The sequence below is a fragment of the Onychomys torridus genome, chromosome 14, assembly GCF_903995425.1.
Source record: "Onychomys torridus chromosome 14, mOncTor1.1, whole genome shotgun sequence".
In the NCBI taxonomy this organism is placed as follows: Eukaryota; Metazoa; Chordata; class Mammalia; order Rodentia; family Cricetidae; genus Onychomys; species Onychomys torridus.
Genome location: NC_050456.1, coordinates 68500535 through 68520076, shown reverse-complemented (window position 1 = coordinate 68520076; position 19542 = coordinate 68500535). Strand labels below are relative to the sequence as shown.

The following is a 19542-nucleotide window of genomic DNA, read 5'->3' as shown; positions in this document are numbered from 1 at the left end:
TCAAAATACCTAACAGTCCAATTAAAAAAATGGGCTAGGGAACTCCCATCTGGACCAGAGGTGTATAGTTGGGGTTATAGTCAGAGAGGCAACTGCCCCTGGGTCCCACCCCCGGGCAACAGCCCTCCCAGAAGGACCTGCCCAACTTGGCCCCAGTTTCTGGCCAACTGGCAGGCACTGTGGGAAGACTCCCCTTTTCCAAGAGTGCAGGCAGACCCTGCAGTCTCGACACCCTGGCCCCCACACCCATTTGCCCAAGACCTCAGCCACTTCCTGAGAATCAGAGACCAGCTCCCAGCTCCCGTCTGCCCCAGAACTCTATCTGGAACAGAGAGACCCTATGGTGGACACTACAACCTCAACACCTTGCCCCCACACCCATCTGCCAGAGAACCCAGCCACTTCCGGACACTTAGAGACCAGCATCCAGCATTCCATCCTGCCCCAGAACTCCCATCTGGACCAGAGAGACCCCAGATACTATCTACTCCAGAACTCCCATCTGGACCAGAGCTGCCATCCTGTCCTGGAACTCCCATCTGGACAAGAGGAGCTCCCATCTGGACAAGATAAGGAGAGCCCAGGGACTTCCTGAGACTCAGAGTCCAGCACCCCAGCTCCTATCCGGCCAGCACTATCATCTGGACCAGAGCTCTCATCTGGACCAGAGCTTCCATCTGGACCAGAGAGAGGCTCCCTAAACCTGTCAGCATTGTCTGGACCAAGTACACTGAAAAGACCAAGAACGAATCCAAAAGGAGATGGGCAGACATCAAAGCAGAAGTACATACAACAAAATAAAGAGCAATACATCATCACCAGAACCTAGCCCTTCTCTAACAACTAGACCTGAATGGAAGAAGCAGAAGAAAACAACCTTATAAGTAACATCATGAAGAGGCTAGAGCCTTATATAGAAGAAATTAAAAATAAAGTGGAGGAACAGATAAACAAAAAATGGGAAGAACGCTATAAAAAACTAGAGGAAAGGACAATTGAGGCAGAAGAAAACAATAAGTCCTTGAAAGAAAATCATGAAAAAGCAATGAAACAGACGGGGAAACAGTCCAAGACCTGAAGAGGGAAATAGAAAAAATGAAGAAGACACTAGCAGAAGGAATGCGGGAAATAGAAAATCGGAGAAAATGAACAGGAACTTCACATGCAAGTATAACCAACAGAATGCAAGAGATGGAAAAGAGGATCTCTGGTGTTGAAGATACGGTAGAAGAAATAGATTCATCAGTCAAAGAAAACACTAAAACCAACAAAGTCATGACCCAAAATGTCCAAGAAATTTGGGACACCATGAAAAGACCAAACCTACAAATAATAGGGATAGAGGAAGGAGAAGAATACCAACTCAAAGGCATAGAAAATATATTTAACAAGATCATAGAAGAAAACCTTCCCAAATTAAAGAAGGAAATGCCTATGAAGATACAAGAAGCCTATAGAACACCAAACAGACTAGACCCCCCCAAAAAAGTCCCTTCACCACATAATAATTAAACAACTAAATGTACAGAATAAAGAAAGAATATTAAGGGCAGCAAAGGAAAAAGGCAAAGTGAATTATAAAGGCAAACCCATCAGAATAACACCCCATTTCTCAATGGAGACTTTGAAAGCCAGAAGGACCTGGATAGATAATGTAGACACTAAGAGACCATGGATGCCTGCCTAGACTAATATACCCAGCAAAACTATTAATCATCATAGATGGAGTGAACAAGACCTTCCAAGACAAAACCAGATTTAAACAGTACTTATCCACAAACCCAGCCATACAGAAAGCACTAGAAGGAAAATTCCAACCTAAGGAAGGCAGATACACCCATGAAAACACAGGTAATAGATAACACCACAGCAGTAAACCACAAAGAAGAGAAATACACACACACTACCACCAAAACATAAAAATAATAACAGGAATGAACACTCACTGGTTATTAATATCCCTTAATATCAATGGACTTAATTCACCTATAAAAAGACACAGACTAACAGAATGGATACGAAAACAGGACCCATCTTTCTGCTGCATACAAGAAACAAACCTCAACTTCAAAGATAGATACCTCCTAAGAATAAAAGGCTGGGAAAAGACTTTCCAATCAAATGGTCTTAAGAAGCAAGCTGGTGTAGCCATCCTAATATCCAGCAAAATAGACTTCAAACTAAAATCAATCAAAACAGATGATGAAGGACATTACATACACATCAAATTAAATGGAGAGAAACTCCAAGCAATTCCACTAAAATAAGGAACAAGGCAAGGCTGTCTCCTCTCCCCAAACTTATTCAACATAGTACTTGATGTTCTAGCCAGAGCTATAAGACAACATAAGGAGATTAAGGGGATACAAACTGGAAAGGAAGAAGTCAAGCTTTTCCTATTTGCAGATGACATGATAGTATACATGAGTGACCCCAAAAATTCAACCAAGGAACTGATACAGCTTATAAACACCTTCAGCAACACAGCAGGATATAAGATCAACTCAATAAAAAGTATCAGTAGCCCTCCTATATACAATAGACAAACAGGCTGAGAAGGAAATCAGAGATACATCACCCTTTACAATAGCCACAAATGATATAAAATACCTTGGGGTTACTCTAACTAAGCATGTGAAGGACCTATATGACAAGAACTTTAAGTCCCTGAAAAAAGAAACTGAAGAAGATGTCAGAAAATGGAAAGACCTCCCATGCTCATGGATAGGCAGGATTAACATAGTAAAAATGGCAATCCTACCAAAAGCAATCTACAGATTCAACGCAATCCCCATCAAATTACCAACACAATTCTTCACAGACCTGGAAAGAATAATACTCAACTTCATATGGAAAAACAAAAAACCCAGGATAGCCAAAAGAATCCTTTACAATAAAAAAACCTCTGGAGGCATCACGATCCCTGACCTCAAGCTCTACTATAGAGCTACCATAGTAAAAACAGCTTGGTACTGGCATAAAACCCGACATGTGGACCAATGGAATCGAATTGAAGACCCTGACATTAACCTGCACACCTATGAACATATAATTTTTGACAAAGAAGCCAAAAATGTACAATGGAAAAAAGAAAGCATCTTCAACAAATGGTGCTGGCATACCTGGATGTCAATGTGTAGAAGGCTGCAAATAGATCCATATCTGTCACTGTGCACAAAACTTAAATCCAAGTGGATCAAAGACCTCAACATAAATCCAGCCACTCTGAACCTGATAGAAGAGAAAGTAGGAAGTACTCTTGAAGGCATTGGCACTGGAGATCACTTTCTAAATATAACACCAGTAGCACAGACACTGAGAGAAACAATCAATCAATGAGACCTGTTGAAACTGAGAAGCTTTTGTAGAGCAAAGGACATGGTCAACAAGAGAAAGCGACAGCCTACAGAATGGGAAAAGGTCTTCACCAACCCCACATCTGACAGAGGGCTGATATCCAGAATATATAAAGAACTCAAGAAATTAGACATCAAAATGCCCAACAGTCCAATTAAGAAATGGGCTATAGAACTAAACAGAGAATTCTCCACAGAGGAAGTTCAAATGGCTGAAAGACATTTAAGGAATTGCTCAACATCCCTGATTATCGAGGAAATGCAAATCAAAATGACTCTGAGATACCACCTTATACCTGTCAGAACACCTAAGATCAAAAACATAGAAGACAGCCTATGCAGGAGAGGATGTGGAGCAAGGGGAACTCTCCTCCACTGCTGGTGGGAATGCAAGCTTGTACAGACACTTTGGAAATCAATATGGTGCTTACTTAGAAAATTGGGAATCCATCTCCCCCAAGACCCAGCTGTCACAGTCTTGGGCATATACCCAAGGAATGCTCAATCATACCACAAGGGCATTTGCTCAGCTATGTTCATATCAGCATTGCTTGTAATAGCCAGAACCTGGAAACAACCTAGATGCCTTTCAACTGAAAAATGGATAAAGAAAATATGGTACATATACACAATGGTGTACTACTCAGCAGAGAAAAATAATGACATTGTGAGGTTTGCAAGCAAAAGGATGGATCTAGAAAAAATCATCCTGAGTGAGGTAACCCAGACTCAGAAGGACAAACATGGTATGTACTCACTCATAGGAGGATACTAGATGTAAAACAAAGATGACTAGACTGCTACACAACCCCAGGGAGGCTACCTAGAAAACGGGTCCCTAGGAAAGACACAGGGATTGCCCAATGACAGAGAAATGGGTGAGAACTACATGAACAACCTGGATGACAGTGGGAGTAATGAAGGGCAAGGTTTGAGGGAAAGAAAGCTTAGGGGAGCAGGAGATCCCAACTGGATCAAGAACAGAAAGGGAGAACAAGGAATAACATACCATGATAAATGATGACCACCTGAGAACAGGAATAGGCAGAGTGCTGGAGAGGTCCCCAGAAATCCACAATGATACATCCTCTGTAGTCTGCTGGCAATGGTTGAGAGAAAGCCTGATCTGACCTAGTCTGGTGATCAGATGGCCAAACACCCTAACGGTCGTGCTGGAACTCTGATCTAATAACTGATGGAAGTGGATGCAGAGATCCTCAGCCAGGCCCCAGGTGGAGCTCCAGGAGTCCAACTGTCAAGAAAGAGGAGGGACTGTAAGAACATGAATTGTTGAGACCAAGATTGGAGAGGCACAGGGACAAATAGCCAAATGAATGGAAGCACATGAATTATGAACCAAAAGCTGTGGAGCCCCCAGCTGGAGCAGGCCCTCTGGATAAGTGAGACAATTGAATAGCTTGAACTGTTTGGGAGGCATCCAGGCTGTGGGACCAGGACCTGTCCTTAGTGCATGAGCTGGCTGTTTAGAACCTTGGGCTTACACAGGGACGCTTTGCTCAGCCTGGAAGGAGGGGACTGGACCTGCCTGTACTGAATCCACCAGGTTGAATTGAATCCCCAGGGGAGTCTTGGCCCTGGAGGAGATGGGAATGGAGGGGAGGGTCTGGGGGAAAGGTGGGAGAGGGGATGGGAGGGGGAAGACAGGCAAACCCATGGCTGATGTGTAAAATTAAAACACAAATATAATAAATAACAAAAATAAATAAAAATTAAAAAGAGGCCATGAATTTGAAAGACAGCAAGGGGAGCATTATATGGGAGGGCACAGAGAAAAGAAGGGTGTAGTAGGACAGACCCATATGCTTGAGGAAATTGGCTCAGACCAGTTGCCAAGGCATGCACATAATGTACTTCCTTATGAGCCAACCTGGAGTCTGCCTGAGGGCCTAGCCACAAGTGCTGTCAGAATCCTGATTGCTGTCAGAGTTTCTGATTGAGTGGTGTCTGCCTGACAGCTTAGCAACAGGTGCTGTCAGAGTTCCTGGGCAATGTCAGAGTTCATGATCATGCCCAGCCAATGAGGGACAACTATACAATGCCTCCAGATTTCAACACAGACTGGGTGCTGGGAGGAAGGTATTTAAGGCCTTCCCCATTATTAAATTAACGTGTTTGTTGTTTGCCTTAAAAAAAACTAAAACAATAAAACAAGGACAAAAATGAAATAATAAAAGGACAACACTTGCAATTTCAAGATATATAAATTACTCTGAAAAGACTAAATTTATTGATAATAGACATAGAAGTAGAAGAATCTGGTTCTAAAGGCATAGATACCATTTTTTAAAGAATCATAACAAAAACTTCTCTGAGGTAGGAAAAGAAATGGCAGTCTTGATGCATGAAGCATTTAGACACTAAACAGACAGACCTGAAAGGAAACTCCCCATCTCATTATAATCAAAACACTAAAAGTACATAACAAGAAAACTTAGCAAGGGAGAAACACCAAGTCACGTATAAAGTCAAGCCCATCAGAATAAGAGCAAATTACTCATCTGAGACTTGATAAGATGTATTGCAAGTTTTAAAAGACAACAGCAGCCAAACCCAGACTACTATTTCCAGAAAAGGTATCTGTAATTTGAAATGAAATTTCTGTAATTTAAAATCTGTAATTTTAAAATGAAAAAAGGTAATTTTTCAGGAAAAATTAAAACTTTCAATGATAAAAATAGGCTAGAATAATGTATGACCACTAAGTCAACTCTACAGAAAATACTTGAGGGAATTCTTCGTACTGAAGAGTTAAACATATCCATCTATGGAGCCAGAGGAATGAATAAGCCATGCTAGAAAAACAGTTAAGTAAGACAAGAAGAGATTAAAAACTAGATGCTCAAAATCAACAAAATGGCAATTAATACAATCTTTCAGTAATTATTCTAATTATTAATGGTTTAATTTTCCAATCTAAAAACACAGCCTACTTACATTGCATTACCAGTAACCACTCATTTGCTTTCTCCAAGAAACACATCTCACCTTAAACAGATGGGACCATATAGTGAAAGGATAGGAAAAGATGTTACATACAGATAAGCCTAGAAAATGAGCAGGTGTTCTCTTATAATACCTGGTAAAATAGATTTCAAAGCATCTAGTGAGAAAAGATTAAGATGGCTACTTCACACTGGTTTAAGGAATGATCCTTCAAGGGGACATTATGATATGCCCCAAATATAGGTGCAGACAATTACATCTGTAGCAGTCTTTCTTTTGGGCCATGAACCAGCTCCCAAAGCATGACATGGAGACTTATTATTAGTTACCAATGTTTGGCCTTATGTTATGCTTGTCCCACTAACTCTTATAATTTATTTTAACCTGTTTCTCTTCATCTACATTTTGTCTCATGGCTTTTAACCTTTCTTTCTGTATGTCCTATTTCCCTGCTTAATCCATGTCTGGCTGGCTGGCAGATTCCTGGCGGTATAGTCTTGGGCAACTCCCTCTCTTTCTCCCTTGTTCTCCTCTCTCCTCAAGCCTAGATTCCTCTTCCTATTTATTCTGTCTGTACACCAGTCCCACCTATCCCTCTTCTGCCTAGGTATTAGCCATTCAGCTTTTTATTAGACTAATCAGGAGCCTTATGCAGGCAAAGCAATACATCTTTACATTGTTAAACAAATGCAGCATAAACAAATGTAACACACCATTACATAGTTAAAGTAATACATATATTAAGCAAATACCATTAGCTGTTAAGCCACAGATTAACTCTAACACAGAAGTAGAGGGTGACTTCACTACCTCATTATTGCTAACTGACAAGTTTTCCCTTACAAATTAGACAGAAAAGTATGCAAATTCAATGATACTATAGGCCAAAAGAACTGAGTAGACACGGCAGAATTTCCTATCCAAATACTGCAGAATACATTCTTCTTAGCAACCCATAGAACTTTCTCCAAATAGACCACACAAAGCAATCTCAACCATTACAGGAAAACTGAAATAATTCTGTGTATTCTACCTGATCACAATGCAATACGAATTTGAACCAACATCAAGAAGAGCCATAGAGCATACACAAACTCATGAAGACTAAGTAACATACTAATGATTGAAGAAAACAAGAACATTTTTGTTTTATTTTATTTCAATTTTTATAGTTTATCTGTATGAATGTTTTCATGCATGTATGTCTACGTGCAAGTTGCATGCTGTGGTGCCCACAGAGGCCAGAAGAGGGTCTTGGATCTCCTGGGACTGGAGTTTCAAATGATGGTGAGCTGCCATGTAGGTAGTAGGAATCAAAACTGATCCTTATGGAAGACCAGCCAGTGATCTTTTACCACTGAGCCATCTCTCCTGCCCCTGAAAGAAGAAAAACCTTTAAAACCCTAGAATCAAATAAAAATGAAAATACAACATATCAAAATTTATGGGATACAGTGATACAGTGAAAATGGTCCTAAGTGAGGAGTTTGTAGCTCTAATTGCCTAAAAACCAGAGAGATTTCAAATAATGAAACACATTTGGGCCCTGGAAAAGCAAGAAAAAGGCAAACCCCAAATCAGTATACAGAGAGAAATCACTAAGATCAACATAGAAATTCATAAAAATGCAAACAAACAAGTGCCAAGAATCAATGAAACAAAGAGTTGGTTCATTAAAGAAATGAGCAAGATTGACAAACCCTTAACAAAACTAGCCAAAAGAAAGAGAAGACCAAAATTAGAGAGAAAAGAGGGTGTTACAACAAATACCAATGAAATTCACAAAATCATTAGGTCTTACTTTAAAAACATATAAAAACATTCTACTAAATGGGACAATGTAAAGGAAATGTTTAAATTTCTCTGTATGTGTGACCAACCAAAATTTAGCCAAGATGAAATAAACAATCTGAATGTAAATAACAAGTCATGAGACTGAAACAATTAATAAAAATCTCCCACAACAACAAAATGTCCAGCCCCTGTTGAACTGACTGGTTTGTTTTACTACACCTCCAAAGGACTAACACCAATGCTTCTCAAACTAGTCCATAAAATAGAAATGAAGAAATGTTACTAAACTTTCTCTCTCTCTCTTTCTGTCTTTTTAAAAGCAGAGTCTCAGATGATATAGTTCTGACTGACCTGGAACACAAGAAATGTACCAGACTGGCCTCAGACTCACAGAAATACACCGTCGTCTGCCTCCCAAGTACTGGGTTTAAATATGTGCACCACTATGCAAAGCCTTTTCAATTCTTATTGCAACTGATATTCCCTGATAACAAAGCAAATAAAGATACAACAACAAAAGCACAAATTTATCTGATGAACTTAAACTTAAGAAAAACTCAAAAATAGCACTTGCAAACAAAATTTAAGAACTCATCAAAAATATTGCTCACCATCATCAAGTTTGGTTTACTACATAGATTCTGGAATGGCTCAGTATATGTAAAGCTATAAATGTTATAAATCACAAAATGGACTCTAGCATAGAAATTACATGGTCATCAGACACACAAAAAATTATTTGACAAAAATCCAACATCCCTTCATGTTTAAAGTCCTAAAAATCTGAGAATACAGTGAACATATATCAATATAATGAGTATATATAAAAAGCCTATGGGGGCAACATGTTTAAAAAAATTAAAGAATTCTATTCACAATAGCCCTTAAAAATGAAATATGTTGTAATAAATCTGACAATGGATGTGAGTGATCTCTACAATGAAAATTTTAAAACACTGAAGAATTAAGTTGAGAAAAACACTAGATAGTGGAAAGACTTCCAATGCTCATGAATTGGAAGAATTAATGTTTTGAAACTGGCTACCCTACCAAAAGCAATCTACATATTCCATACAATCACAATCAAAGTCCAGTTCTGTTCATCACAGAAACAGAAAAAAATAAAGTTCATACAGAAGCACAAGGGATCCTAGATAGACAGAAATCTAATTTGATAGTTTCGGGAAGAGGAAACACCATCAGAGAGACTCAACATCTTTCTTCCATATACTTTGATTAGACAACTCCTTTGTTCTGCTCTACCTGCCCACTTTGGGGACATGTTCTGTAATGACGTGGAACTGCAAAAGACTGTCCAAAGATGTAACACAAATTAGCATGTGTTCTTACTAATTTAGAAGTCTCAGAGCCCTGCTCTCACTCTTAGTTTAAAGGAGCAAAATTTTTACCGGTATAATATAAAATTTCTTCTAGTTATATTTTAGCAGTATCAAGAGAGTTCTGTCTGTTTCCTAACAGGATTAACAAGATACACTAAGAGTGGAAGATTTTTGGATAATATTTTCACATTATACTATGATCATTTGGGATTCATACACAAACTGACTCCAGAACGCTTTGACACTGACACATCGTCTTCAGGCTCTGGAACGTCTTCTACTGTTTTTGGAATGGTCAGTAACATGATGCAATGAAGCTGATTGCCTTGTTTTGAGAACAAAGATGCTACGTTCTATGTGCAGGCCAATGAGATAGTGTTTTCCTTAATACAAACCCTTCTAAAGTTTTTAAATTATATACATGTGTGTATATACATATAAGGACAGGTGTTTCTTTGAGGTGCTGGGTCTGCCCTAAAGCTGGAGTTATAGGCAGTTGTGAGCCACTTGGCAGGGTACCTGCAAACCAAACTCAGGTCCATTGCAAGAGCAACTATGTGCTCTTAACAGCTGAACCATATCTCCAGAAACATCAGGACAAACACTCTTTGCAAAGGGAAAAATTTGTATATAACATTGAATACCTCCAACATCTTCTCTAAGCCCCACAGATATCCTCATACAAGATCTCACAGCAGAATAACAATAAGTCTAAAACAGATCTGTTACATGCAACTCAGCTCCTGGTGGAATTTATTTTCTAACTTCCAGTTTCAGCCTTGAAGAAATATTATTTTTGACTCACCTTTAAGCTTGCATGTTAAATAGTCCTGTTCCCTAGTTTATTCCTTGTTTAATGCCGACATAGAGCATAGTTTTTCTGCCCAGTAGACATAAGGGTCTTATTAAATAAGAAACACGGAGCCAAATGTAGAGTTAAACGCCCAAGAGGTCAGTGCAGTAGCTAAGTTCTGAGACTAAAATCACCTTCTTACCCCCTCGCTGCTGCTGTCCTTCCCCTGAGAAAGAGACCTACTTCCTGTGTATCTGTCTTTTTATTGACTTTCTGTTCTACCTTCTCCTTGGTTGTAAACCCAACCACATGACCTCCTCGTCACTGCCTGTCTATACAGACCTCCAGGTCTTTTATGGTTGGTATTGAGATTAAAGGCATGTGTCTCCATGCTGGTGGTGTCATTGAACACTCAGAGATCTGCCTGTCATGTGATCAACATTAAGGACATGTGTTACCACTGTCAGAGTTCTGCTATGGCTTGCTATTAGCTCTGACCCCCAGGTACTTTTATTTATTAACATACAAATGAAATCACATTTCAGCACAAATAAAATATCACCATATTTCTCCCTTTCTATTTTAATAAAAAGGAAAAATGTTATAACTAATATAAAAAATTATATACAAAAAGTACAACTATATTCAATATATACAAGCAATAAATACCTAAACAATGTCTAGTCCATTTGCATTTGACATATACAGAGAAAATAATTCCATTATCTATTTTATTTAGTAAGTCCAAAATGTACCTAATTCACTTTCTATTCTAACTTATATTACTAACAGAACTATCTTATAATGCCTTTCAAATTTACACACTTATACCTCTTTAGTGAGATTCTTTTCTAAAATTCTTAATAAGGAAAACTATAACTATCTAAACTTTAACTAACTATAACTATCTAATCTTCAACTCCCTCAGAGACTCAAGAAATAAATAATGTTACCTAAAAAAATTAAAAAAAAGGAAGTATATGCAAGCAGTTTCCAAAAACTGTGAGTTGACAGAAACAGCCAGCTGCCTGGACAGTCACCCAAGGTTTCTCTGCAGTCTTGGGGCATCATCTTCAGCCTATAAGCTTAACATATCTCACAGACTCATTTGTGAAGTAGGATGTACACAAGGCCAACAGTTTGATCTCATATTTTGTGAGAACAGTCCATGTACCAGAAACACCTGAATTCCACTAGTGTCCTGTCATGATTCAGGATTTTAAATTCTGGAAATTGTTGGTATATTTTTTTTAGAATTCAGTTGTCCATTCTTCTTGGCTGTGTGTTTGTGGCTTCATCTCAGCATCCCATTCTTCTCAGCATCCCTTCCTTCTCAGATTGTACATGCCTTCAACTCTTTTTTATATGCCGGTCTACCGTTGAGAGGTTAGACTCCATCAGCTTATTTACTCTTTCAAGAACAACTGTTTCAGATGCTGTTCCACTGCATATCAGAAGCCATCAGTCCATTGCCAGTTCAGCTGCCCTCGAAGAAAATAGCACTGTACCTTTTCCGGGTTGCAAAGGCCACTTCAGGGATGGTACCATATTGTCCTGGCCTCAGAAGATGCCTTTTGTTAAAGCCACAACCACACTTGTCTTGGCAAGAATAGGTAGTCCTTTGTTTTGTGTCCTATCTGTACATTTTGTTCTGTTTGTCAACAGTCAATTTGAGGATACTTTGTTGTCCAGTGGCTAACTATTGCCACAAAGAAAGTTAACTCATGTGCAGTGTCTTTAATACCCATATTTTCTCTGAAGAAGATTGGTACTGCCAGGAGTTGACATGTCTCATAGTCATAAAAAGAGAAAAAATTTCTAAGTTATTAAAACATTTTAAATGCCATATTCTGTAGATCTCTGAAGGGTTTGAAAATGACCTGTCTATCTGAAATACATCTGCTAGATCTTGAAAACATACCTAATATGACTACAAGTTTGATTGTAATATCTAACTACTAACTTTCATTCCTTTATACCCTAATAGTTGGTACTGATAACATTCAAGGATCAGCAAATTGCATTACATTGTTAAATGAACTGTATAAGTACAATATCTTGAAAAAGATTAGAAATATATGCATAGCATTTTCTAACAATCTCAATCTCAATATATATAATTTGTGTACAAAATACAAAAATCCAATCCAACGTAAAGTATTTAAAAATAGTAATTGCCTTTTAAAAGTAGATTCAATAATCTACCCTCAATTCTATCATTTCTATGTATCTTTTTTTTAAAAACAAGAACCTTAAATCTAATCTACTTTTCTTAGCCCTTTTGCTAACCCTTGACAACAACTTGTAACAAAACTCCTAAACAATAAAAATTATCCCAGACACAAAACCTATTAAAAGACAAAAAAAAACCACCTGCCCCACACCACCTCTTTGGGAATGTGGGCATCATATTCTTAAAATTGCTTCCTGCTGGATATGGGCAAAGATATCTTTTTTCTGAAAAGAAAAATTTTGGGTTAATTGTCAATTCTAGGGAAAGGTAGCTATATCCTTTGTTGTCCAGTCTGTGCATACTGCCAAAGTTCAGGGCTTATCTCAAATCTTTATTCAAGTAGTCAACATTGCTCTGAGCAGTTTGTAGTCCAAAGCTGATCTGTAGATGATATTTGTCAGCTTATTGGTATTATTATTGTCCATGTGGAATTATTGTTGTGGGGCCCCATCTTCTCCCTGGAGACTTCAGTTGATATTAGGCCAGACCATGATTTCCTGCAGAAAACTGATAAAGACTCGAACACAAAGACATGTATAGGCAGCTCTGTACTGATCATTAATATCTTAACAAAGTTTAATATTAATTAATATATATTAATCTTGTAAATTTTGATACAAAATTCATACTTTAAGAAAAGTTTAAAGAATCAGAATAGAATCAAAGAATTGAGATTAGTAGTAATAGAATGGTCCCTTAATTATTTTTCTGTTTTTTCTACTGTCCCATATCAGAAGATGGCTTTTTCTTCTGACATAATACAGGGAGTTTGCATTTTCCTTTTAACAACATGCTTGAGTTTAAAGAAGGAGAGAGCCTTTCTCCAACTGTAAAGTCAGCTTCAAATTTTAATTGAACTGGCACTACAAGAAGACCAATAGTGTTAAATTTCTTTAGAGAAGAGCAGAAACAAACATTTAGGAAGAGTTATGAAATTTTATAGATGATATACCAATAGGCCATTTTACTCTTTTTCTTGGGACATTTTTTTCTAGATGATTTGTCCTTTTTCTTCAGATGTCTCATTTTCCAGTGTTCTTCCAATTCCTTAGGCTTCATTCTCCTAAAAGACTAAAACAAAAACCTTTCCTCAAGACTAATTTTGGGGAGGTTCCCTTTTGGCAAGTTATATCTGATTAAATGAAAAGGTATGTGTTAATGGTATAAGTTAGTTTAAATTGGATGGTCATGCTGAATGATGAATTATCACCTCTTCTAATTAAGAGATCTCTCTTGTTCAAATCAAACCTTTATCAATTTTGATAGAATCCACAGCTTATCTTCTCCTATAGAAACAAAAGCAAAACCTTGTCCACAAAGTAACCCATGTCCTGGTTTCCATTCTGAGGTCATCACATCCTTAAAGTATATAGGCAGATTTAATTCTGTAGTTTTTTCTATTATCCAATGTCTCTTTACAGCTGTTGTTCCTTTCTCATTAGCACTGAGAAAATTCAAACTTAATAGAGCCTTATGCAGTCTATTTCTGGGGGTTTTGTTATCTCTTTCTGTTTATTTAGCATATCCTTTAGAATTCTGTTTGATCTTTCTATAACTGCTTGGCCTGTAGGATTTGTGGTATACCTGTAATATGCTTTATATTGTAATAAGCAAAAAACTATTTCATTTTAACAGAGACATATGCTAGAGCATTGTTAGTGTTAATTTGTGCAGGTATACCCATGATGGCCATAACTTCTAGCAAATGAGTGATTACAGAATCAGCTTTTTCAGAGCTCAAATCAGTTTCCCATTGAAATCCTGACTAAGTATCAATGGTATGGTGTACATATTTCAATTTTCCAAATTCTACAAAGTGAAACACATTCATCTGCTAGATTTCATTCCCCTGAGTACCCTTTGGGTTACATCCTGCTGGTAATGGTGTCTGATTGTAGAAGGAACAAGTAGGACATTTCTTTACAATTTCCTTGGCTTGTTGCCAGGTTATGGAAAAATCCTTTTTTAAACCTTTACTGTTGACATGATGTTTTTATGAAATTCTGAGGCCTCTATCAATAATTTATCAATCTCATTATTACCTTGTGCTAGAGGCCTGGCAGACCTGTATGGGATCAAGTATGAGTTATATATAAAGGATAACTCCTTTTCCTGATTGTATCTTATAACTGAATAAATAGTGAAGTTAATTCTGACTCATCAGGGATAAATTCTGTAGTCTCAATATGTAATACCACTCTTTCAGCATACTGAGAGTCAGTAACTATATTGAGAGGTTCAGAAAAATCCATTAATACCAACAAAATAGCATACAATTCTGATTTGGGGACTGAATTATAAGGACTTTGAACCACTTTACTTAAATTTTCTGATTTTTAACCTACCTTTCCTTGTTTGTTTGCATCTGTCTAAAATGTAGGAACACCACATATTGGTTTTTCCCATATAATTCGAGGCAAAATACAATCAGCTGTCTTTAAGATCAATTCTATCACTTTTGGGATATTTGCTGTTAATTTCTCACAAAAATTTACTGCGAGTTCTTTGCCAAGGTTCACTTATTGCCTATAATTACCTCCTTAGTTAAAGCTATGACAATTTCTGTTGGGTCTATTCCTGCTAATTGACAAAGTCTCAATTTTCATTTCAAAAACAATTCAGAGTTATTTTCCACATAAGTTTTTAATTTTTATTTGGTTTATTTCATAAAAATATCCATTCCAATATAATATCTTCCAATATAATAAAAATTTCTGTAGGAGAATGCCTAGAGGGTAAAATGACCAAAATGCAATCCAACTTTGGATCAATATGATCAATGTGTCCTTCATGTACTTTCTTTTCTACCAAGGCCAAATCTTTCTCAGCTTCAGGTGATAATTCTCTTGGATTTTTAAGTCCTTGTCACCTTCTAAGGTTTTGAACAAATTATTCAGCTCATCATTTTTTACCTCAACAATATTCATAGATGAGAAATGTCTCCAAATAATCTTGGAAAGTCATTAAGAGTCTGTAATTGATCTCTCCTATTTGTTGTAGACCTATTTTATATCCTAAATAATTAATAGAATTTCCACTTTGTATCTTTTCAGGAGCAAATTGTAATCCCCAGCAAGGCAATTTTTTTTTTTATTTCTTCAAACATTGTTTCTAAAGTATCTGTATTTGAGTCAGCTAGTAAAATATCATCCATATGATGATAAATTATAGATTTAGGAAATTTTTTATGTATCATTTCCAATAGCTGTTGTACAAAATATTGGCACACAGTTGGGCTATTCAACATTCCCTGTGGGAGGACCCTCTATTGATATCTCTTAACTGTTTGAGAGTTATTATAAGTAGGCACCGTGAAGGCAAATCTTTCTCTGTCTTTTTCTTGTAAGGGTATTGAAAAGAAACAGTCTTTTAAATCAATAACTATAAGAGGCCATCCTTTAGGTAACAGAGTAGGCAAAAGAATTCCAGATTGTAGAGAGCCCATTGGCTGAATTACTTTGTTAATTGCTCTAAGGTCTGTTACCATTCTCCATTTACCAGATTTCTTTTTAATAACAAATACAGGAAAATTCCAAGAGCTGGTTGATTCTTCAATATGCTGAGCACTTAACTGCTCTTCTAACAGCTTTTCTAAAGCCCGGAGTTTCTCTGTTGTTAAAGGCCATTGATGAACACATACAGGCTTGTCTATTAACCATTTAGAGCTGTTGGTGACTTTGGAAGATAATCAGTTGTTGTGCCCTGATCTTGTACAATCCAGATGGCTGCTGACCACTCCTTAGACTAATACCCTCTAATATTTCTCTCAGAAACATGTGCTAGTTTATGATTTGTTTCTGGGGTTGGAGGGTTGTTAATCTGAGTATTCCATTGTTGTAATAGGTCTCAACCCCACAGGTTCATAGTTATGTTAGCCACATATGGTTTTGATTTTCCTCTCTGTCCCTCTGGACCTATACATTTGAGCCATCTTGCACTCTGTTTCACTTGAGATAATGTTCCAATTCCTAACAGCTGAATGTTTACCTCCTGAAGAGGCCAAGTTGGATGCCAAAATTCTGGTGCAATTATAGTCACATCAAGCACCTGTGTCACCAGAGCAGCAAACAAAACACCATTTATTCTTATTGTTAATTTTGGTATTTGTTCATTTATAAAGTTTGCCAAATAATATTTCTTTATGGTTTCTCCTGAATTTTCTGTTCTCTCTATCTCAGCTGTTCCATTACCCCAAGCAGCCTGGTTTATTCCAATAGGCATTTGGTTATTTAATTTCTCTGAGTAGGGGTTTCCTTTACAACTGCAGGAAAGGTCTGAACAGGATTTGCTGTGGGGGCCTGCCTGAGGCCCCTCTGGGATTTTCCCTAAGACTGAGGCAAAGGATTACCTTGTCTGTCTCTTGTTGATCTACATTCCTTGGTCCAATGTTTAACCTTACCACACCTTCTGCATACTCCAGAAGGAAGGGAAATTCTGTTGCCATTGTTCCTTGAAGAAACATAGTTACTAGGAATGCCCTGTTTACAGTCCCTTTTCAAATGTCCTAGCTTTCCACATCCAAAACATCTGACATTCCTCAAACCTCTTGAAATTGCTTCTCTTATCCACATATTATCATGGTCATGAGCCTCAACATTAAACGTGTCTCTAATCCAATCTTCCAAGGGTGCAGAGCTTTCCTTTAATGGCCTGCTTATTCTCTTGCATGCTGCATTCACATTCTGAAAGCCAAAGATTCAAGTATTATCTGGTTAGCTTCTGAATTTGGGACCATTCTATTTACTGCTGAAGTCAGTCTTTGTAAGAAATCCATGAAGGATTATTTTGGGCCCTGTATAACTTTTGTGAATGACTCAGTTTTCTTTCCTGCTTCCTCAATTCTGTCCCATGTATTTGAGGCTGCCATTTGACATAGAATTTGGGTTTGGTTATCATATAGACAGTGTCTTTGTATTTCAACATATTGGCCTTCTCCAACAAGCTGATCCTGGGAGATTTTTACACCTCTATCCCTCCGTTGCTTTTCTACATTTTTAGCTTCCTCTTTGTACCACATGTGGCACTGCAGCTGTGCCCTGGGTTTCAGGACAGCATTTACCAGCTCTTGTCAGTCCTGTGGTATAATCTTATTACAAGTTGACCAGGAGTTTAACATTTGCTTTACAAATGGGGAATACATGCCATAAGATACTATTGCCTCCTTAAACCTTCTTAAATCTAACATTTCAATGGGAGTCCAATTATTTTGTCCATTCAATTGACCAGGTAGCTGCTGTACAGTTACCAGATAAATTGAAGGTGATCGTGTGAAAACAGTCTTTCTTTCTGTACTCTTATAATCCAATCCTGAAACCATTTCACCATTAATTTCTTCTATCTGAATTTCTCTATAATTTATTTTAACAGCTTTTTCTAAGGCTTTTATCCTGGCACTTAAATTTGCTATCTTTTTAAATAGTAAAATAAAGATAAGAAAAGTAATAATGTGCATAATCCCATCAACATTAATCTTCTTATATAGTTGTTCCATTTTCAGACTGCCTAAAATTTTATCAAATAAAGTCTAATTTTCTTCTAATGTACACATAATACCCATTTTTTTAATTTGAAAAATAATTTTTTTTCTTTTTTAAATAGTTTTTTTCTTTAAAATATCTGATATTTTAATTGATTTACTAAGTCTGCATAGAACAGTATAAATCCAAGGCAATTTCAAAACAACTACCTAGCATCCAGGTAGGAATCCAGAGAGAAAGAGAGAGGAGAGAGAGAGAGAGAAAGGAAGGAAGGGAGGAAGGAAGGAAGGAAGGAAGGAAGGAAGACAGAAAGAAGCCATGAGTTCTGGCTAAAAGCTTAAATCCAGCCACATGTTCCCACTTGAGCCATGTTGAATCTGGGCTCTGGCTTCCTTAAGCTCCGACCACATGAGCTGGCTTTTTGGCCCAAAGCAGCTCTATCTGCAGTTGCCTATAGTTCCACAGTCGAGTGCAGCCGGACCGGTAGCTCCGGCAGGGCATGAGTTGTTCATAGCACTGGCTTTTTTTTTTTTTTTTTAAGCCCTCTGGCTCCAAGTAGCTCCAGCTGTGGTCGGGCCTGGGGCCTAGGCTGAGCTGAGCCTAGGCAGGTAAGCTGGGCCCACCAAGGCGGGAAGCCTGGTCAGGCCGCCGAGAGGAGCTGAGCAGTTTTTAATGAATTCTTGTCACATGGGCACCAAATGTAAATGTAACAGTCATATTAAATAAGAAACACAGAGCCAAATGTGGAATTAAAAGCCCAAGAGGTCAGAGCAGTAGCTAAGAGTTGAGACTAAAACTGCCTTCTTACCCCTTGCTGCTGCTGCCAAAATGTGGTGATATATTATGACCCCCAATATATTTTGCACCCTAATAAACTTATCTGGGGTCAGAGAACAGAACAGCCACTAGATACAGAGGCCAGAAAAATGGTAACACACACACCTTTAATCCTATCACTTGGGAGGCAGAGATCCATGTGGATCTCTGTTTAAAGCTACACTGACAACAGCCAGGCATGGTAACAAGAACTTTTAATCCCAGGAAGTGATGGCAGGAAGCAGAAAGGTATTTAAGGCATGAGGATGAGGAACTAGGCCAGTTAAGCTTTTAGGATTTTAGCAGCAGTTCAGCTGAGATTCATTGTGAATGAGGACTCAGAGGCTTCCAGTCTGAGGAAACAGGATCAACTAAGGAACTGGCAAGGTGAGGTGGCTGTGGCTTGTTCTGCTTCTCTGATCTCCCAGTGTTGACCCCAGTACCTAGCTCTGGGATTGTTTTTATTAATAACAACTCTTAAGATTCTTGCTACACTGCCCTTCAATGTTGATAATAGATACCCATTTTTTTTTTCTGCATAGTTTTGGTGTGTGTCTTACATCTCACTCTGTAGACCAGGCTGGCCTCAAACTCACAGAGATCCGCCTGTCTCTGCCTCCCAAGTGCTGGGATTAAAGGTGTGTACCACCACCATGCAGCTAGATACATATTTTTAATAATTACCATGTAAAATATGCTATTTATGAAGATATATATAGAGAGAGGGGGCACTTATTACTGGCAGGTAGATAGAAAATGAATACTCAGC

General features: G+C 37.9%; 1 protein-coding gene across 1 annotated transcript in view; it reads left to right on the top strand.

Moving 5' to 3' along the window:
* The window catches only part of LOC118595286 (cation channel sperm-associated protein subunit beta-like), a 139116-nt gene that overhangs the window by 59054 nt on the left and 60520 nt on the right, over nucleotides 1-19542 (top strand). The window contains exon 7 of the mRNA XM_036205647.1: nucleotides 9594-9748. Coding sequence (XP_036061540.1) covers nucleotides 9594-9748 — 155 coding nt within the window. The remainder of the gene's footprint in view (nucleotides 1-9593; nucleotides 9749-19542) is intronic.